At 43.5% G+C, this 23010-nt stretch overlaps 1 protein-coding gene across 1 annotated transcript in view; it reads left to right on the forward strand.

Moving 5' to 3' along the window:
• The window catches only part of CEP20 (centrosomal protein 20), a 295453-nt gene that overhangs the window by 167370 nt on the left and 105073 nt on the right, over positions 1 to 23010 (forward strand). Inside the window, exon 4 of the mRNA XM_069647116.1 lies at positions 13042 to 13178. Within this exon, the coding sequence (XP_069503217.1) occupies positions 13042 to 13178 (137 nt within the window). The remainder of the gene's footprint in view (positions 1 to 13041; positions 13179 to 23010) is intronic.

Genomic DNA, 23010 nt, shown 5'->3' on the forward strand with positions numbered 1-23010 from the left:
TTGCCCAGCATTTCCCAGCCTTCGACTTCTTGAGGTTGCTCAGCCTCATGGCATCCTGCATTTTCCAGGTGCCAGAGGCTCGTCTGAGAATGAGATCCCTTCAATGGGCTCTCAGGACACAATAGTCTCAATTCTCTGGCAACCTGTCAGACCTACTTCAGGTTCCAAACAGGGTAGCACAGTATCTCCTGTGGTGGGCCTGCAAGGACAACATTCTGAAGGGAGAACCTTTTTTGGCAACCATGGCCAGAGATAACAGTAGTTATGAGTGCCTCACACACTGGGTGGGGAGCCCATGCCAACAATCCGACAATCAGGCAGTTGTTGGTCTCCATCAGAGACCAAACTACACACCAATCTTTTGGAGCTGAGCGCAATGAGACTTGCGCTGAAGGTTTGTCTGCCCTCTGTCTTTGGAAAGAATGTCCTGATAATGACGGACAACACAGTGGCCAGGTACTACATTAACGAAAAAGATGGTGTAGGGTCACTACCACTATGCAAAGAGGCAATGCAGCTCTGGTTCTGGGCAATTCAAGAAGGAATCGGCAGTTCACCTTGTTGCCGAGGAGAGGAGAACACAGCGGTGGACACTCTGAGCATGAGTGGGAACTAGCTCAGGAAGTCCTTCAAGAGATCTTCACCCTTTGGGGAACCCCTCAAGTGGATCTGTTCGTGGCAAGTGCCAACCGGAACTGCGAACTGTTCTGCTCCAGGGAATTTCCGAGCTCAAGGGTCATGTTCATAGTGAACTGAGAGTTTCCACTTTTGTACGCGTTTCCATCAGTCCCCGTCATTCCTCACGTGATCAGGAGGCAGAGAAAGTTTGGGAAATCCATGATCCTAATTGCCCCGGATTGGGCCATGAGGACGTGGTACCCAGCCCTTCTGGACATGTACATCTGCTCGCCAATGTGTCTTCCACAAAGAAAGACCTTCTCTCACGAGAGGAGGGTTGGGTTCTCCATACAGAGGTCAAGACACTCGGCCTTCATGCATGGTTTCTGAGAGGGTGAGGTAAAAGGATTGGGACCTCCCGGATGATGTAATGGAGATTTTGCTTTCGGCCAGAAGGCCAGCAATGAAGTTTTGTACCGCTGCTGTTGGAATAAATTCTACTGCTGCTGCAGGGATAAGAATGTGGACCCTTTTCTATGCAAAACACCATAGGTGTTATATTTTCTGCTGTACTTGTCTGATCTTGGGCTCCAGGTTGGGACCATTAAGGGTTATTTGGCGGCGCTTTCCATCTCCAAGCGCTTGTCTGAGGAAACGTCATATTTTAAAATTCCTTTGGTGATACAATTTCTAAAGGGACTCGCTAATGTGTTCCCTCCATCTCCTTTTCAGGTTCCTGTTTGGGACCTTAATCTTGTTTTAAAGTTTCTCATGTGTGCACCATTTGAACTACTCCATTCATATCCCTCAAGACTACAAACATTCAAAACCATTCTGTTAGTAGCGTTAACATCAGCCCGTAGGGTGAGTGAGTTGCAGGCACGATCTTCTATACTACCTTTTACGGTCTTTTTATAAGGACAAAATCGTCCATAAGCTCAAACCTTCATTCCTACCTAACATTATATTGCATTTTCATTTGGGACGAAAGATGGTATTACCTACTTTTTACTCTCCACCTCATCCTGGCAAGTAAGAGGAGAGGCTGCACAGACGTAACCCACAAAGGGCTCAGTTTCTACATTTCAAGGATGTCAAAGTTTTGTTTAGATTAACAACTTTTTATAGGATACATGGGTCATAGGCTTGAACAGGCTGTAACTAAGCTCACATTGTCCAGATGGATTATTTTGGCTATTAGTGGATGATATAGGCTGGCCGGGAAAGATCCTCCAGAAGGCTTGAGAGCCCATTCCACTAATGGCATGGTCACTTCTTCTGCTCTGAAAAGAGGTGTTCCAATAAAAAATGTGTGGCCAGCCACTTGGTCTACATTTCACTTTTACAAAGCATTACTGCCTTGATTCCACCTTAAGTCAGGATGCAAGCTTTAGGAAAGCAGTCCTTCATTTGGTTCACAACAACCCTTGATGACAAAACTCGTACTTAATCTGCCAAAATGAATTCTTCTTTAATACGTGGGAGGACACAATCCATTCAATTTCAGTTACTTACCCCTGGTAACATTCTTTCGACTGGATGTTCCTCTCACTTATTCCTCATCGCCCCTTCCAGCCTAACCCACAGTAGAATTTCCATGTTATTGCAGATTTACGCTCCTTCAGAGTCTAGTATGGTCTAAATGAGTTTAACGCTGGTAGTTCGAATGACACAAAAAAACAGAATTGAAGCCAACGGGCGCTGCGCCTGCTATGTATACCTTTGATGACATCCTTGAGACAGAGGCCCTCGAGGGACATTGAGTCGACGGCATAGACGCACAGCGCCCTCTGCCAAAACATTTTGCAAGGAGCTGAAACTGGATATGGAGATATCAAAGATGAGGAATACCTGGGAGGAACATCTCGAAAGAAAGTTACCAGGCGTAAGTAACTTGTTGTTCTAATTTAAGTTACAGGAAATCAATGAGTTCTCTCCACCTGAAGAAGGGAGAGTTTTTCACAAAAAGCGTAGTGAGATCAGGAATCCCTACTGTCTCTATAAATCCTCATACACAAGTCCAGGAATTTGTCCTGTGTGAACTTCATTCAATTATAGAAAATGACTGTACAAAATGTATTTATAACCACTGTGTTTGAATATTTGTTTCAGCATTGCCTGCTTTTGTAGGGAAGTCTTGTGAAGTGTAATCTAAGAAGGTGCATATTAACCTATGCAAATTGTTTCTTTGCAATTGGAATTCTTTGTTTTGAATTATACAGAATGCATGTACTACTTTTACAAATATGATGTTGAGTATACATTTATATCGAAAGAAATATTTTTTCACTAATACTGTGTGAATCATTTTTCCTGTTGCTTTATGTAAGATCATAGAGAATATTAATTAACATTAAGGTGTTTTTCCACATAGGAGTACCCTGGTATCTCCTTGATTAATTTCAAGGAACATCTTTATATTTAGTTGTTTATATTCCCCTTGCCAGGGATATCTTTAACAGGAGCACCTGAAACAATCCACTAATTACTTTGTGTTCACAAATTTGAAGAATTGAAGTGTACCTCCGCTCCCCCCCTCTTACCCCCAGCCCCCTAAGTGTGCTCTTAAAGCCTGACTGATGCTTATGCAGGAGGTTATGGTTTTCATGGTTCTCCTGAAGTTGATGGCTAGACATTTTTTTTTTACCAATTTGCCAATGAGATGGTGTTAGCAATGTGGTTGAGTGTGTGCTGGGATGTTGTGGTCTGCCATAGGCCTCCTGTGATTTAGCAATCATGGGGCGCTCATTTTATTTAGACAATCTGGGATTGTTGTAAGATTAAAGGAGCTTGTAAAATGGGTGACGAGTGGTGTCTCTGGGGAGTTGATATTTCACATTATGCCTATAGCTCGGTGGCAGTTGAAAGTTTTGGGGAGGCAGTCCTTTTGGCGGCTTTTTTGATGAGTTATGCTATAGTAATTTGCTTGCACATAGAGGAGGAGACAGGATGTTTGTTCTCTCCCCCCCAACTCCAGTAAATGGAGGTTGTGAGGAACTGGTCAATCTTGATGTTTGTGTAGTTGATTGTTTCCTGGACAAAGTGTCTAGGGTGCCTGCAGTTCTTTGAGAAGCAATATTGTCTGAAAAGGTTTCAGGAGGATTCTTGAGTTTTTTACACATACAGAAAATGTCTGGCATATTGTGTTACAAAATCTTTATTTGGTTCTGGAAAAAATATGTATCATTCACTTTAATGGGTTTTGCAACCTTTGTTGCGTCATACTAGTTTTATTAATTGTGTTACTCAAGTGTACCCCATCAACGTTTTAGATTTCTGCTTTCCTGTTTGAGCTTAATTGTGTGACACTTTCAGATTGTGCCTATGGCCCTCCAAGGGTTCTACCGGGGCATTGTGAGTTAACTTCCAACATCTGTTTTTGCTAGAGGGGGACTTTTCTGGTGCTCTTTCTGTGCCCTTCTACCCCATTGACAAATCTCATTTGGCCTATATGTGTCCATGGTCTTCTTTTGTACTAGTGTCTTTAACCACTGATGTGCAGATTGCCTCCAACCCATCGACCAGAGCATTACTTGTGGCAACAGCAAATTTAAAATGTTGCACTTTGCCCTTGATTTGCTGCTATACCAGGGGCCTACAAACTGTGTCTCTGAAGATATGTTTGGCTACAATCCCATAATCCCTCACTATTGATTTGGCTGGCAGGAGTCAAGGAAGTGGGGGGGGCTATCTGGAGACCCAATGGTTGCAGACCCCTGTGCTATACTTATCCAACCCTAAGGTCCCCATACCTGCAGTTGTGTGGCCTCCAGGAATATGGACCTACCGCAGTTGCAGAACCTGCAGTACATGACCAAATAATCCAATGGGGAGACGGGCAGTAACGGGTCGAGAAAACGCAGCATATCCTGTTCCAAAAAGATTGGCCCCCAACTCAGAAACCTCAGGATTATTATATTGCTTTGTACAATTACCCGTATAAAAAAAGTCAGTAAGATGCATTTTTAACCACCAGAACTCTATGCAGTACTGCTTGGCTCAGCCACTTGACATAGGCCATCTCCTTTTTGGGATATTCCCATTACACCTAATGGTCCACAAACCTGTGAGCTAATGAGAGGTGTGTAGGCAGGAGTACATGTCCCTCGGACCGTGGCTTACTTCCTCCTTGCGCAGCCTTATGGGCACTTTAGTGTTTGCAACCAATTGCTATTCATTCCGCAACACCTCTCCTAGATTGGCTGTGGCTCCTATGTCATTGCCACAGCTATGGTTGCCGCTCTGCACAATCCGTGGCCTATGTACACCCACTAACCTAAAGTAAATTGCCAAAAGCCCCACACTGTTTCAAATGGTCTACATAGACAAGTCAGAGCTGTTGCTTGTTAAACTGGATATTCTTATGGTGCGGAATGCCTCTTTAGACCAGACAAGACCAAAGCACCATTTATTATTTGGCTTTTCACCTACCAAATGTCTGATCTGAAATGTATCCACCCAAGTTATATGGCAATGGGAAAGAGAACAAGAAATTATCTTATTAACTGGAATGTAGTGACCCTGGCTTTAACTGATAGAACTAATGCCCAAACTGCTTTACCTAGTGCAAATGTTGCAAAAACACTGGCCCATACCTAACTCGCTTTCTGCCAGAATATTATCTTGTTCCATAAAAAGGCTATCATCTGATCATCAGAGCGTTCAAGCTTGACTGGATATTAACAATGCTTGATTGGAAGAACTATCACCTAGCAATCCATATTTATTTGTACATTTGTTGATGGTGCACTATTCTATTTCCCTTGTTAGAAAGCAATTGTATCACAAATGATTCCCTTTTCTGCTCTTCAAAGATATTTCCTATTCCCTCAGCAAAACTGCTGCTGGCAGCTCACTGATGCCCATTGATTGGCTTTGCTGTGCGGTGTTAGCATGGCACTTTAAGGAAGCATCTGGTTGATCTGAGGGTTATCGTTCCCTGGATCACACAGAGAAGTCCGTTATTCATCGGAGCTCAATACAACGGATGCTTGTGTGTGATCCTAAACGATGGGAGTACTTAAAGATTGGGGATCCATTCAACCAATACAGACTCATCCCAGTCCATCAAATGGGGGAAAAGTGTGGGTGCTTTTTTAGAGTCGGTCTGACCCATATGGCAGAGGTGCAGGTGATCAAAATCCAGATAGTTGAAAGTGCCCTTATTAGGTAGCAAACTAAATATGTTCAGTACTGAAGACCGTTTTCTTGACAATAAATCCCTTAAACAAACTTCTTACTTATGCAATATAGAGTGAAATACAGTCCTAATGGCTCACTGAATGGAATAATTTACAACACAAAATCTCGCTTATTGGGACGTGATAATGGATGTGTGTTTCAGTTTTCAAAAGAGAGATGCACAATATAATCTAGTAAAATATCTGTCTCACAGTCATGCCTCTTGCAATGGTTCTCATGAACTCATCCAGCTGATGGGGTCAGTGATCACTCATGTCCTATGGGACATTTCCTTAGCAAGACCAATGTCTTTCCATAAGTTATAGCACTTTTAGCTGCATTTGTTGTGAGAATTGTCAGATACAACTTCAAATCGACATTCCAAACACACTGCTTTTCTTCGTAGACATGATTACCCCGTTGGCCCCAAAATTGGATGGGGGGGTTGAAAAGCAATTGTTTTACGCAGCCCCATATGCCTTAGAAAGTCTGCCTTACCTACATTGAATGCCTCAGGAGTGTTCGATGGGTCTCGGAAGGATAGCTCAGGGACAACATGCTCGCTTTGGAAGCAAGACCACACGGAGCAACACTGGTTCGATCCCCGGGTCCGCACTTAGAAACCTCTGGGTATTAAGCGCGTTCTAAATAACCACATCCTATCGTGTCATGCTATGGGCCACTGTCTCACCTTATAACACACCAGCAATAGTAAAAAGTGTCTGAAATGGCAGATAAGCTCTCCAATTTCTACATGTTAATCTTGTTTGAAATGTTGTTACAGACCATTTCTTTGATACTATGGTTAACCTAAGGGGACAATCTAAGCGAATATTAGACCATGGGTTTTGGCCCCTGGGTTTGGGAGAGGCACGTATGCTTCAGAAATAATGACTCTTCATATTTGAGATCTTGTCTTTGTGATATTTGCTAATACCTAGACTCCTTGTTTAATAACCTGCAATTTTCCCATTGCTGATTTAAGGTTGTTATGTAAGCTGGATATTTGAACTTTTCTTTTTCTCTCTAATATCCCCATTGCTGGGTGCTGTGCCCCGTTCTTCTTTTTTGACTTTCTTGCCTCTTTCATGGCTTACTGGATACTTAAGGATGTAAAGTTCTTCTGACTCTCTCCTCTCCAACTCCTTGCTGCTCTGCCATCTCTCTCGCTCTCCCCGTCTCTGTTACTCTGTCTTTCTCTCTCTCTCTCTCTCTCTTCCCACCTCACATCCTCTCCCTAATTCATCCCTCTAATCTACTGCTTTCTCCCTCCTCCCCTGCCTCTTGCTCCTCCTTCATGCCGCTTTTTCTCCTTTTTCTTCCTCTGCTGCTTTCTCTTCCTCCCCACTGTTCCACCCTTCTTTATCTTCTCTTTCCTCCTAGGCTCCTTTATTCCTCTGTCCTTCCCACTTCCTCTATCTTCTCTCTCTCTCCTGTTTGCCTATTCTGCTTCTTTTTCTCTAACGCCTCCTCTGTTTCCCTCTCCACCTTGCTGCACTGCCTTGTACTACTCCACACTCGCCCGTGGCCACATTCCACTTTTAAGTAACCAGCGGGGTTGGGTCAGAAGAGTATCACTTCCTGAATGTAATCTGCTGTATACTAGCATAAACCTGTTTCTTGATTGTAGTCCTCAGAAGCAGTACCAGATTGCTCAGCTGCATTGGGTTAGCGATCAGAGCACCTCTAGATACCGCTAGCCAAGGACATGAAGTATGCATCCACAATCTTAGAATGACCTTCTGCACAGCTTGCATTCTTGCAACCCCCCTATATGAGTCACTGGCTCTTTTGATCAGAGTCATTATTCTAGTTCCCTTGCTGAGACCTGCGACAGCCCCTGAATGGCTTCTAGCCGGGTCTGCAGATCTCCTTAATAGCTGTGCCTGTAAACATTAAAGAATTCTAAACACTCTGCGTCACTGACCTTACTTTGTAGCTTGTGGATCTGCAAGAGAATTGCCTTTCTTTTCAATTCTCTGGGTTTGCTATGTGTACTTTTTTCCGAGACAACAAGCATTTTCCCACCATAAGGATTGGCTATGCATATAAAGCTTGTGGTTGGGAGATGCATCTCCCATATACCGCCTCGGTTTTCTGCATAGTGCTGCGGGGGCAATCATGACCCCTCAGTCACCCCATTCCTATCTTACAGCCTGTGATTTTGTGCTCCTGCATTAGAATGGAAGGGAAATGTTGGGAGTGAGGTGCTCATAAACCAGTGGGGATAGCATAATAGATTATGCACATATCGTCATACATGGACTAGAAGGGAAAGGGATGAGGGTACCCTAGAATAAGCTCAAGGGTGTGAGGGGAGTGACTGAAATAGAGTGGAAACCCAGAACGAGCAGAGGTGGTGGTAGGGAAGAATGGGAGGAGGCAAGAACAGCCCAGGGCTGGGAGGGAATTTGGGCTTTGGGCTCCCTGAACTAGCTCAGAGGTGGGAGCCCAGAAGTGTGAGGAGGGGTAGATGATGCCCAGGACCAGCACAACCTAATGGTCATAATAGTCAGCATAATGAAGTAACCTATTCATACCGGATTCTTGATGGAGTCTGCTGCTGAGCACCATCTTGCAAGGAATTCTGGTGGGGCCTTGTTGCTGATGCTGATGGGGAGTGTGGCCTTATCACTCCTAGCACCTGATACAAAGCACAGGTAGGGAGCTGGATGTTTTAGGTTCTATGATACCAGGGACTCTGTCACAAGGGTCTTCCTGAGGAAATAAGCATGCATGTGTAGAGGAACTACTTCAGCGCTTTGTCACTTATGGGGTTGTTGATAGCGTTAGCGACAGATGACTCCCCCCCTCCCCATGACTCCAGGTTCCTAAGGCGGGATTTAGGTGCTAAGGTTTTTCAGAACTCCTTTGGAGAGGGTTTCAAAAAGACAAACTGTAGTATGAGGTTAGGGTTTAACACCAAGTTAGTCCAAACTCTCACATTGGTGAAAATAAAGTAGTCTTGCTTCACACTTTGAAGGGCAGGTGGCTGGTCGAACGTACAGCTTGTCACAGACCCCCAAACAATTGAGGAAAATGCATACAGTATATTTATTGAAAATTATGCTCTATATTAGCCACCTGTTGAAGTATCGACCAGAGGTAAATACTTTTAAAAAGAGAGAATACGTCTATAAAAACAGTAAAGGATCTACATACAACCCCAATTTTCACGATTAAAACCAATGGAGTGGGGGCATGTTGCAAGTATTACAAGGATTGAAAAGTGAATTTCAGTGATTTTTATTTCATACACAAACGCATAGCAAATGTCAGTTAAGTATACAAAATTACAGGGATGCTTTAAGAACTCCAGAGCCACGTTGGGAGCAAGTGTACATTGAGGATTCACATGTTGGTAAAGGTCCCAAGTTATTCTAGTAAGTTTAGTAAGTTTGGAAAAGTGTGCCCATAGAAACAAATGGGACAAAGTCAATAGTTGCCTTATAGTGACACTGTATGTGAGTATTATGTACAGGTCCCAAGAGCGAAGGAGTTGGCAACCACCCAGCTCGAGAGTCTTGGGGACCCCCCAAAAGAGATAAAGGCTCAGGGAGAACTACAAGAGGCCGGGAATGCATGAGTGGATGAGAGTGGACCACTAGCCCACTGTAGCAAATGTTCACTGTTTCGGGTAACAAAACTACAGCATGGACAACCCATTGACTCTGAATATCTGCCACAGGATGGGGGTCAGAGTAGCCAGGGAAAACTGAGACGGCTGAAGGATGCTGCAGAGAATGCCTAGAAGTTGAAAACTAGAGGTCCTTTTTCATGTAGGAACTGGATTTGGATAGGCACCAGTTCAGAGCTGTGTTTTGGTACTCTGAGCCCCAGGAGATGGTTGCATTAGGAGACCGGGACCAGTGACGTTGGAGGATCCCGCTCATACATCCCACGATGAGGAAGGCACAGCTTGCAGCGAGGAAAGCATTGACGTAACCTTTTTAAGGCAGATCACAGGCAGCTCAAGGGAGAACAGAAAGATACAGGACAGGCAGCTGTAAATCAACCAATGACAGATAACATTTGCAGATGTCGGAGGCTGGATGACCCTGGACAGAGCAATGTTTTAGGCAGAGCAGCAACCCGCTTAGGATCAAGATAGGCGGCAGGGAATCCCACTTCAGTAAGATAAGCATCATGATGAGTGATAGCTTCAGGGGGGGGGATCACCTCCAGGAAGCAGAACAAGCTTCCAGCGCAGATCACCAGCACGGAGATGAAGCAGGATGTTTCAGCACAAAGAGGCAGAGATGCAGGGTCGGAAAGGCTCAGGGGGTACATGAGTTCAACCAGCACTAATATCTTCAAGGAACTCCCATTCATCTCCTCCCATTCATCTCTTCACCAGTCTTCAGATGAGTTTTAGGAAAATTGACCTCTAGTTGCCTGTAGTTTTTCTAGTCCTACACCCAGGTACATGGGCATATCCATGCCCACCAATCCACAACTGTGCACGTTTCAAAGGTTGGACAGCCAATCTATCAGGATTGGTCAGCCAATCTCTAGCCATGCAGCTAGGCCCAGGCATTCAGGTTTCTAGGAGACCCTCATCCAGTCGAAACCAGATTTTTGTCACATAGATGTGCTTTTGTGGGCCCTGTAAAGAGCCCACTTTTGTGGGCCCTGTATAGGCATAACAGCCTGTTTGGCTATTTCTCCAAACAAATAAAAAAAGAACACACAGGAAAATGTCTGGGGTGCAGGCTTAAAAGAGCGTAGGTAGTCACTTTGCCAGCGTATAGATGTGTGTGGCTACTCGCGCAGTAAACAAGGATACATACAGCATTGTGAAGCTAAAGGTAAAATGAATAGCTGCCACAAGAACTGCAGCCCAATTTCTGGGAAAACTGAGCCAGGGACAAGATAGGGTTTTATGTTAGCCATATGGGGTACTAAGCGCAGCATCCCATGAATGGGTTTCAGCTGCTGGGGCCCTCAATAGAAGTCGCCGACAGCATTGAAAGTCTTGGAAATGGAAAATCCAACAAAAGGTTTAGGGGAAAACTCGGGTTTGGAAAAGGAATTCTGAAATGTAATATGGGTAGCACTGTAGATGTTTATGTGACGGCACCTCCTTCACAATGTGAGCTGATTCTGCAATCCTCGTGGAAGAGATTGCTCCAGCAGGTTAGTGACAATTCTGTAATATTGCTCTCAGAATTCTTTTCTGGTAATGGTTGGTACAGGTAGACCGGTTTTGTCAGGGATTCTGATGCTTAAGCTGCTACCTTTCCCAGTGCTGCTCTTGTTCAAATACATTCTGATGGAGAAAAAGAATGTAGACCTTTAGGAAACAAGCTTGAGGGGCTGAATTCATCGAAGCAAAAATAACTTTTAAAAGTACATAATTCCTTTTCGCTCTGAGGTCGAGCCTTTTCCAGGCGCGGTACCATTGGGAATAGCATTACTTAGACCAAATAATAGTTTGCATGTGCTTTGTTCCAACTGGTACAAATGTACTCTTGCTCCATTAGTCCAGTGTTCTGCACCAAAAAGTGCCCATGCAACCACCTTGCTGTTTTATAAGTGGATTTTATGTGTGCTATCCAAAACTGATGTTATCCTAATTTGTCCACCAATCCTAGCTACAACTCCATTAGTTATAACAGTGCAATGGGCTTTCAATATTCATTCTTCAATAAACCTTGAGGCTACTCCATGTCAAAGCAGTATTCTGCTTGCCATTTAACTGGCCCGTTTATTCCACCATCAAGTTTTCATATATTTTTATAAAAATGTTTATATAGCGCATCACACCCAATGGCCTCAGTGCGCACAGCTAACAAACATTGAAAACACCAAAGAAAAGAAAAGTCAAAAATCTCAGGTCAATTTCAGGACAGACAAAACTAAAACAGCACATTACTCTTTAGAATTGAAGGAAATGGTTTTAATGGCCTTCTTAAAGTGAACTAGGTCTGGAATATTTCTCAGGTCCCGTGGAATAGAACTCCAGAGAAGGGGGGCAGACACGCCAGAACTGGCACCACCAAATTCTATCGCTTAGGTCGAGGCTGGAACAGTTTAAGGCCATTAGATCCAAGGGATCGAATAATTGAAGCCTTCCAAATTCTCCTCATCAGCTACGCGGGGGCTTGATTAGTCAGGCATTTATGAGTTAAGGATAGCATTTTATAGGAAATGTGGTGTTTGCCGGTGCAAGGCTCTGCGTGCTTGAGAGACATGGCCCATTCTCGCAAGTCTGCAAAATTCTCTGACAGTACTGTTTTGAGCAACCTGTAACATCTTCACATTGTTTTTGGAGGTGCCAACAAGAAGGCTATTGCAATGGTCCATTATAGAGTTCACGGGTGCAGTAGCAAGCAAAGCAACATTGGCATCAGACCAATGAGGCTTAATCTGTATAATAAGCTTAGTAGGGTAGGCACATAAGGAATTGATATGTGTTCCATGCTTTTTCATGCTTAGGTTAGTATCTAAAGACGCCAAGTGTTTTCACCCAACAGCTTATTTTAATAACCAAGTCTGCAATTGTGAATTCCTGGAGAAAAAAGCTTGTATTTGGGCTAATTTACATATACACAATGCCGTGTCGATGTGTCGATGTGGCTTGTGCCGTGTCAAAATTCCTTATAAAAGACTGGAGGTGTAGATGCTCTTGATACACAAGTGATCTATTTTACATTGTGTTTAATCAAAGTATTTTTAGGGTGCAATTATAAGATATTTTATGCAATGTAAGTATAGTACACATTTATATGTAGTGACTTCGGTTTCAAAACCATTTTAGAGAATTTGTAGTATGACTATGATGTATTAGCTTGATGTGTTCCATCTTGCAATTAGAAACGGTTTAATACTGTCTAATGACATGGAGCACTTTGTTACCGAGCCTATGATTTTGGCTTCCTGGAATTCTAAGTGAAATGAGAATATGTTTATTTGATGAAGTAATAAAACTTATATGTTGCACCTGCATCTAGGGAGTTAATGATCAATGATGGTTTAACCATTTAACAGCATACTTTATTTTTTAAAATCTTTGTATTAAGCTATGTACATGAGATGTAAAGCAGATATAGCTCAGCTAACCAGTTGCTGCTTCTAGCTGCGAGTTTCCATTGTCCTATGAAATAACTATTCATTTTATTCCTTGTATTTATTTTAAGCATTGTGCTACCAGTGCCATAAAGCATGGTGAGATTGGCTGCTTTAGTACATTGTTTGAGAGACTTAATTCTAATACTGGTTGTCTTGGTTTTTTATTTTCAGACCTCTTTTGTATGGGATTTTATCTTCCTTCTTGCATGGAAAAAGGGAAGAACATGCGTACCCTATGCGTTCAAAAACGTCTACACAACAGTTTACAAGAAGAAATCCAAGACACCATAATGATAAACAGGCAACAAGTATAACCGGAGAACTCAGTTTTTGATTTACTGTTACATCTGCTTACAGAATGCTCAATAATTTTAATAATTCATGAACAGATTATAATTAATTGTATTAGCTAATTATAGCAACTGAAAAACATCCCAGAAATGATGTGGCCTAAATGATTTTTCTTATAGCAGGGAGACCCCTACTATGTTTATTTCCTTTTGGGTTGATGGGACATAGGATTTAGGAAGGGCAAGCAATCTTATTTTTCACTTATTAATTAAAATAATGGAGTACAATACAGAATGTGAAATGAAATAGGGGTGCAGATACTTTGTAAACCAGAAAACATTTCAATTATGCATTCAAAGCACATTAAGTACATTTTGGCACTGTTTGTAGCAACCATACTGTACTGACATTTATGACGCCATCAAAATAGATGTGCAACACAGTTGTCCTACACAATGAAACGAACGTGCACTTTTACAATCATAAATGCAGTTTTCTGGTTGTCTTGAGAATTGTGCCCACAGACAGAGGCAGAGATCATGGCAGCAAATTTGTCACTAAAATCTGTCTTGAGAGAAATTATCTTTAAAACAACCCTCTTTATTTTGTGATAAAACTCAAAACCTGACCTACATCCATAGGAGAATTCCATCCCCTTTACTACATAAATATGTGAGCGTGTGTAAATAGAACTTGAGTGATTTAGCAAAATTGACTGAGCTATCAATCTAAAAATCCTTGTTGAGTAGAGGAATCTTGATGCCAATCCATACAATGAATTTTGCTTATGGTGACCAAGTTCAGCTCTTTATTATAATTAGGGTTTCCTGTTTTCAGTGTTTATTCTGGTGGTGTTTTTCAGGGGGTTTCAATTGTTTTCAAAATCTGTGTTTCTCAGTGCATACCCATTCTTTAACTCAAAAATAAATCGCAGAATATTGTTTTTCTAGTGTAAAAGGAATATATTTATATTTTTTCATAATTACTTTGAAACAAAAACAAAAAAATCAGATTTTGCTAATGCATCCCTTCTTACCTTTTTGAGTTGTTGGGCCTGTAGTTCTTAATGTATAGTGGAAATGGAAACCTACACATACAAAAATGCAAAGAATGGATTAAGAACTTGATGGACTCCAGTTGCCAAATGCAGCGGAAATCAGAGCCTGTTAGTGAGAATTCTCGAAAATGAGCTAATTCCCTTCTCCTTAGAGACCACCAGCAACTTTGCTGGATTTTGAGAACTTGATTTTTTTACCTGGTGAGAGTGTGACCCTTTTTCCCACTCTCTCATGTATTTTAATATGTGTTTTACCTCTGTGTTTTCTTTGGTTATGGAGTCTAACCAACTCCGTAGGCATCATCTTTTCATTTGTGTCACACAGCACCCTAAGTGCCGTGTCACAGGGAAGCCTTTCAGGCTTTCCCAAGGTTTAAATACCTTCTCTGGGGTAAACTACTGTTTCCCAGAGTAAGTAAAGTGAAATTGACTTTACTAGTCTTTAATTCCTAGACCAAGCACACCCTATCTTACAATAGAGTGCTGGAGGGGTTACGTAGTATCCCCTCTGTCTAGCTACTCATGTAGCAGTCAAATGCTCCTCTTTCCTCTCAGAATGGCTTTGGCAGTGGATTGACATCGAACTACCATGATGTTTCCCAACCGCAAACTATTTGTAGCTTCGGTAACGTTAAATCGAGGGAGCCATGTTTTTTAAGATGGCGTCTGAGCCCCCTCTGTAAAAACGGGTCCCGGTCTTCTTTTTTCGCCATTTCTTGGTGGAAAGGTCCTTCTAGAGTTTGTCTCTGCACCCCAAATCATTTTTAGTCTCTTTGGTCATTCGCCTTTGGCGGGCTTCAGGAGTGAAGAACGCCTCTGGCGCCCGAGTGTCTCGGGTGGGCAGGAAGTAAGGGAGGTGCCCAAAACTCCCTGTGATTAGTCTCCTAGGAGACCCAAATGCACTCTGTGGTGATTGGCTGTCTGACTGTCCGGCAAGGACAGCACCCTGCTGGGTGAGTGACAACTAGGCTGGAGTTAATGGGAGAGAACTGAATAAAAGGCGAGTCTCTTGGCTTGGAAGGCAGTCGACCACTGGAACAAAAGGACCAAAGATGAGCTTGAAGAGGATGGCTGCTGCAACTCCTCGACCGTTGGTTTGCCCGGTGAAGCCCTGCTGCAGGTCCAAATCGCCAAGTTCACCTCGACGGAGAAGCCCTGCAAGGATGACTTCTCCCTTTGAGTTGGTGGGACCAATCCACTCAACAGTAAGCCACCTGGATACCTATCTTGGAGCTGGTTGCATCTTCCTCAGAGTGCTGCAGGAAACCGTATAACCAGGGAGAGGGACACCAGCTTGTGTGCGTTACTTACAGCCACCGGAATTGAAGTTTGCCAGTTGCAAACTTTTTGACCAGTCCCAGTGCAGTGCAGGAGTCGCCCGACATCCTCCCTCTTGTCCCCATGACTGAGGCACAGGAACAGCAAGATCTGCCGGAACTGCCAGGAACAGAAGTCATCAGCTTCATCTTTTTCTTCATTGAAAGGTACTTTGAAACGAGACTGAGAGTACTTGCCTCTCGCGGTGAAAGTGTGTGAAACTTTCGCAACTCACAGGCCTAATCAGCCTGTGACCCAACATATGATTCTTCTTTTTACAAACTACTTCTGAGAACTTGTGCAAAGACTTTACCGTTTACTTACCAGAACTGCTTTATCCTATCCAAGACTTTAGCCCATTGACTTTGGCCTAGCCTATTGAATTGAATTGACTCTTCTGGTGAACTCCAAGGTATATGTACTGTCTAAGAATAATTGTTACCTTTCATGTTCTTATAATCTTTGCCTTTTACTCCTCTTGAAAAGTATTCTCAAATAGTATTGAAGTAGTGTGTGTGGATTATATAATTGCCTCTTTATGAATGTTTTATAACTGGCAGATAAATAAATTAATAAGTATTTAACAAAGAAACCTTGAGTGTAAGAATTTATTTGAACACCTGTGATTGTAGAGCTCTGTGTAACATCATTACTGCTCACATTCCCTCTTGAGATAAGCCTTGCTGCTCAGCTCCGCTACCAAAACTGTGTAGTACAGACTTATACTAAAGGTTGGTTTGCTTACACCTGTAGTCGTAGTTGTGTGTGTGTGTGTGTGTGTGTGTGTGTGTGTGTGTAGTGGTCCTAGAGGGTACTGCATACAAACTCTGCCTAACAGAGCCCAAATTAATTTTGAAGTTAACCTTAAGACATGCACTTACCAAAGTTAAAATAAATCCTGGTGAACAGAAGAGGAAGGGGAAGGCTCGTAGGGACAAAGGCAGATTTATATGTATGTTCATTATTGAATCTGCATGCAGGACAAATGGAGCAAACATTTTGTTAAAAAAAACATGCGTATTGAACTAACGTTCTCTTTACACAGATTACAATGAAGCCTTTGGTAAAATATATAGGTTGCATATTTACTAATTCCATGTTTTCTGGCACTATAAAAAAGTGCTGGATTTTTTTTAATGGGAATTGGGGATTACAAATCACAGATGCTACTGTTAATTTTTAAACTAACTGTAAAATCCTATTTTGCTGAAAATGTCTTCCTTTGGTCCATTTCCCAAATAGAACTTCAATGGACTAATATTTGATAGAGAATCATTGGAATACAAGATGACAATTGATCAAGAAGTCCATTATGTATCTCCAAAATGCTACTTTTCAAAACGCATGGTCCATTCAATAAATAATTAAGGGGCACATATCATATGGCCTATTTCAGTTTGGATCATACCAGGTTGAAAATGCCTGAAAATGTCCACTAGATAGCGGCACTGACCCTACTTTTTATTTTCAATGTAATATGGGAATCTATCTGTAGCAAGGTCAGTGCTGCCCTTGGGTGGACATTTTCAGAAATGTTTGGGTAACCCCCTAAAAGGAAAGATTATTCAAGGGGGACATAAATCGGATTAAATCAGATTTTTCTGAAATACAAAAAGCCTAATTCATACTATATATCTAGCTGTTTCTTTCCAGAAACTGGGTGAACCCACAATTAGGTTTACAACGTTTATGATGTTACAAATCCTTTATAGACATAGACATAGACAGAGACACTGCTCAGGGCTATGCATTTTATCCTTCTTAATGTCATGTATGCAAGCTACTACTAAAGAAATGTTGGGTTCTACCTTCAGTGACCTTGTCTCATATAAGAAAACGGAAAAGGTAAACAAGCAGACAGATTTGCTCAGTGTCACGAAGGTTCCATAACATAACAAAAAATTCAATGGGATAATTATTGAAAAAATAATAAAAATATAAAATATCATATCTGAGAAAATCTTGGAGCCTCATTGCGAGGTCCAGTATTACCGCAATGCCAAATTAGGGATACATGGGAAAGGGTGCTAATTCTGTCGGCGGAATTGGCGCCAGCAGAATTAGCGCCAGCGGAATTAGCAGCGACATCTGGTAGAATTGGCGCAGGCATTAATTCCACTGGTGGAATTACAGCAAAATGGTATTTGTGCGCATTGCAAGATGAAATACTGTAGAAATACTGTGGAAAATGAGCGATAATTCGGACAAAAAACAGTGCAGTTACCTCCACCTTTTGGTAGAAGTAAATGCATACAAGTGATGGAAATCATGTCACAGGTGCACCCAATCCTCTCTGAAACAGTACATAAGGCCCACACCTGATCAAAAACACACTTTCCAACAGCATGCTGCCACTAGCAGTCGCTAACCCGGACATGCAGCAGCTCCTGCTCCACATTCAGCTGCAGCACAAGACGCATGGTGCACACAGGAGGATGAGGATGAGACGCCATGCAGGGCGCACACCCATTCCCCGGGTCAGGCCTTCGCACTGGGCATTGACTGATGCCCTGTTTATTACCCTGTACCGGCTGAACAGGGAGACCAGTGCAGCGGTACTGGGCATGATCAACAACATCCAGAGCAGGATCAATATCGGGACTGCTCTACCTCTGTTGCTAAAGCTTGTGTTAGTGCTACATTTCCATGCCAGTAGCACCTTCCGGCACACTGTGGGCATGCTGCATGCCATGTCCCAGCACACTTTTTCAGTTGTACTCCGGCAGGTTCTGGTGGCATTACTGTGCTGTGCATTATGGCACATCGCCCTGCCCACCACCCTGGCACAGATGAATGCCACGAAGGCACATTACTACGCAGCAGCCCACATGCCGAGCGTAATTGCCATGCTTGACTGCACCCAAATGGCATTGGTTGCCCCTCAGGCATCCTAATAGGCATACCACAACAGGATGATATTCCACTCCAGGAATGATGTACAGGTTAAATGAGACGATGACCCGATAAAAACGCATCGCTCTGCCTGCTTTCCTGGATCCACCCTCAATGCCAGGGTCCTGTGTAATCGCACCCTGCCTATGTACATGGAGAGCCACAGAGAGCACAAATATGGATGCTGGGTGAGTACAAGTGTCATAACACAATAAACCCTCACAGCATCAGTTGAATGCTATGTGAAAGGGGTAAGTGGATGGAACGTTGCTACTACTGATCAATGCATGCCCTGTCAAGGCCCGTGCATTCAGGTCCTGCCCTCTCACGCCCCACATGACACCCACAGGACTAGGCCCCGCAGGACTTTGCAGCAGTATGACAGCAATGCATATTGCCCCAACAAGTAACTCTTGCACAAATAGAGGACTACACGAGCCACAGTGCATAGGGCACACATACCTACATGGCCAATGTGTGGGTCAACACTGCACAGTGACAATTCAACACAGTCAGACAATGATGGCATGTACACTGCAAACTATGTATGTGAATCCATTGTGGCAGCAATGCAGAAAACGCAAACATGCACAATAACAACCAATCACCCAGTTTGGTTGGGCGTTACTTGACAGCACATCACAGGCAAATTACAGACAACAAGCACATTTGAAATCCTATCACCGGCCATGTCTGGCTCAACTTTGTGTGTGAGCTGTGTGCACAGTGACAATGCACATGTACACTCATAGTATATAACACTTCATTGAAGTACTGGGAATTAAAATCATGTTGTACAAATGCACCATAACCACATCAAGAGTGTCCATCAGCAAGGCATGTAACATGCCACACACCTGCAATGCGCTGTAACTGATACATGTGTCCTGTGCTCTTGCAGGTGACTGGTTACCCCAAGCTCCCATTGCTGATGACACCTGTGCACAATCTACATACGCCAATGGGAGGTGGTCTACAATGGGGCATGCGCCAGGGCCAGAGTTTGAATTGAGCGGATCATTGGCCTACTGAAGACACATTTCCAGTGCCAGGACCGTTCCACAGGGGCCCTGAAATACAGGCCGGAGAAGGCCAAATGTTTGTAGCTTGTGACATGCCGCACAACATCTGCATCAGTTGCAATGCCCCACTGGCCCCTGACATGGACATGCCTCCCTCCCCCAGCTGACTATGATGCACTGTCTGTGGATGCAGTGGTGCTGCACATTGAGCACGAGGAACCAGGGACGGATGACGCAGCTTATGTTTTGTTTGGTTTTTAGCCAGAAGCCAAGGCACTAATTAATTATTTGAGGGCGGTGTGATTGTTGCTAATAACTTAATGAAAGCAACTCTGGAGTATTGGCACAAATCTGGTGCGGCAAAGGCCTTAGTCATAAAGACCAGCAAAAAAAAAGAAAATATATATATATATATATATGCCTGAAGAGCAGGCTTAGTATTTAGACTTTATCTTTTGATGGGATTGTTGCATGTACAATTCAGTCTTAAAGAAATGTTGCCAATGGCAGTTGGACACTTAGCAGTTGGGGCCATTGTTGCTAACCTAGGGTTAGAGCTCTTCACTGCTACAGACAACAAGAAATACCCTAATTTCTTAAGGGTAATCTTCAGTGCTAAACACCCTTTTCTTCCTGCAAGAATCCTGTACATAGGAAGGGGTGTCATCAACTAGACGGCTATTTGCTTGTAAGCTGTGTATAAACGAAAACCTCTTTTTTTTTTTTTTACAGAACTCCTTCTCTTCATTACATGGACTTCCCTCCACATATTTCCTGAGGTCCCTCTCAAGCCAAGAATTAAGTAAACATTTCAAAGCATGACTAGGGTGGGAGGGATGATGAGGACTATAGCAAGGAAAGTAAGGCCTCGGAGTAATAAAGATTTCCGTTAAGAAATCCGGACATCACCTCATCGTCCTGTCTTCCTCAACCCGTTAGGCTATAGTAAGCCCTTCACTTTACAACCTACACCACACAATTCAATCATTGTCCTGAACATAGGAAATGTATTGTGTGCTACACTGAAGTTCACCAGAGAAAGAGATTTCTGCCCAGGGTTCCAGTATGCTCCTACCATTGCCAACTTGGCTCTTCGTGCTTAGTCAGCTATGCCCAATTTGAAATCCTCCCTAAGGAAGTAAAGTATTTTAGTGGGTTATCCAGATAGGTTTGGGGTGGGGGGAATCTCTACCTTGACACAACCTTTTGAAAACCTTTTAGGTTTTTTGGATGGAAGGGCTTCTAGACGTTTGGATAGCTACTCAACGTCCGCAGACCTTCTCGTTGCTACAAGATCTCCCTGCTCAGAAGGCAAGTCAAGAATCTGAACATTTTAAGTAAAAAGGCACAGGGCTGACCATCCCAGTGGCAACAGTGCAAGTATCCAAGCCTCCTGCAGGGCTAGCTGCATGCTACTAGATCCAAGACTTCTGGTTCAAATAATGGATTATTAGTATTACTCTGGCATCCCTTAAGCTGATCTTGGGGCATACTATAGCAATATGGGGAAATAAGGAGAGTATGTAAAGGGGCTCATTTCACTACTTAAGGGATGTTTACACCCTTCCTCCCTCTGCATCTCTATACATCAGGTCCATGTGATAAGAAGACTACTTTAGCAATTTGTTATTGGTTGCCAAGGCCATCAAGTACAACCCTTGACCCCCCCTACAGATGTATGGACAGGGAGCGTTCATAGGAGTAGAGGAATATCTTGCATATCTACTGCAGCTTGATGATCTCCTTTCCTAGAAGGCAGGATGCAGATTGGGTATAGTGGATGGTGTTCTGCCCATGAACAGAGATTTTGTGCTGGATCAGCTAGGGACTTGGAACATTTTTCTCCCTGGCAATTAATGTAGCATTTTTCTACAATATTGTACCTGTGGATGCGGACTGGCTTCCGAATCAGGGCTCAGAGCAATTTAGGAGGGAGGAGAATATACCTCTGACTGTTCCTTTCAGTATGGCGACCTCCTGGCTTTGTCTGTAGACCACCAAGCTTGACTTCAGGGTTGCTCCCCACCGCAGTTTTCTGGCATCCTTAGTCCCAAGCATAGTTGGCTTTAGTTCTAGTTCCATGCCCCTGCTGATCCTCCGGTGTGCCAGCCATGTAGAAATGTCATGCGGATCATTGTTTCTATTTTTTTCCCTCTGGGATTCCAGTGGTAGAGACGGTGTCCCACTAAGAGATGCAGATGTAGGTGACCCTATGCACCGTTTACAAGCTGTTGGACACTCCAGAGAGAGTAGTTACTTGTTTTATGCAGGTTTTCTTTCCACATCACACTCTGGAAAAGCCTAGTGGTGCAGGCCTCCACTTATCTCCAGTTTGGGATGGGTATGCCCAGACGTGTGTGCCGTGCCTGCTGGGCCCAGAGAGCCAAGGTACTGCTCACTGAGGCCCAACAAGGCTGAAACCTGTCTGGGGATGCTTGTGGTCTCATGCAGAAGGGATGTGACCAAGCAGTTAGAGCTGGACTACGCCTTTTGGGGTGGACTTAGCCTGATTTGCATATGGTCTTTCCCCTTTTGGAATGGCTTGGCAGGTGAAGAATGACGGTCTGGCAGGTTGCCCAGAGCAATGCCAGAGGTTAAGATTAATTCAAAACCTTCCAGCCATCACCTCTTCTGTTTTGCTCCACTTATCTCCAGCCCAAGAGATGTAAAAGATGGGCACAATGAATCACAAGATTTTTTGTAACTGGCTCAGAGGGCTGTGAATGCAACCTGTTCCTCGGCAGTATACTTCCACACTTTGTAATTTATTCATTCAGAGTTGGTAGAGAATGTACCCATGCCCAAGACGAAGGAGTGCTTCACCACTTAGGTGGAGAATGTCACTACAGGTTGAGGGCATTGCGGCCTGCTCTCTACGCAACCAAGAAATTTGATATGTCATTAGATTGTGTCAACTGTTTTGACTAGGCCATTGAGTCAATGGAGAAGTTTAAAGCTTTCGAGTCCCTTGATTGAGCTGCTCAGCAGCCTTCTGTCCCTTCCTCTAGTGGCCATGTAATTCCTTTCCTTCCTTTACTGACAGGGGTGGAGGTTCAGCACCCAAACCCAGCTTCCCCTACCAGGTATGGGGCAGAGGTGCTCTAAGAGTTGCCTTCGCCACCAGAGCCCCCTTTGCCAAGTTGGGCTTTGTCAACGTTTCTCCGGTGGGAAGAAGTTTGTTCATATGATTCCTGGGCTTTGTAGTTCGTGCGACAAGGTTTCCATTTGCTCTTCCACCTCCTGGTCACCCTTATTTCTTTGTTTTCACCTCTAAACATCTTTCTTGGCAGGAGGAGGTTTTACAAATCCTGGGGAAGGCGTTGATGGAGTTTGTGTCCCCCTCAGGGAGGGGAAAGGGTTAGTACTCCATTCCTTTATTTTCTGGTGCTAATAAAAGATGGGGCTCTGTTTCTCATCTTACATCGAAGGCTTCTAGATTTGTTGCATGTGTGCATGGACAGATCATCCAGCCCCTCTAAATCTGGGACTGTCACAGGAACTTGAGGAGCCCTACTTCCATGTGCTGATCCATCTAAAGCGCAAGGAAATACCTGAAGTTCA

Source organism: Ambystoma mexicanum, chromosome 2q (assembly GCF_040938575.1).
Source record: "Ambystoma mexicanum isolate Mex_15411 chromosome 2q, UKY_AmexF1_1, whole genome shotgun sequence".
Lineage (NCBI taxonomy): Eukaryota > Metazoa > Chordata > Amphibia > Caudata > Ambystomatidae > Ambystoma > Ambystoma mexicanum.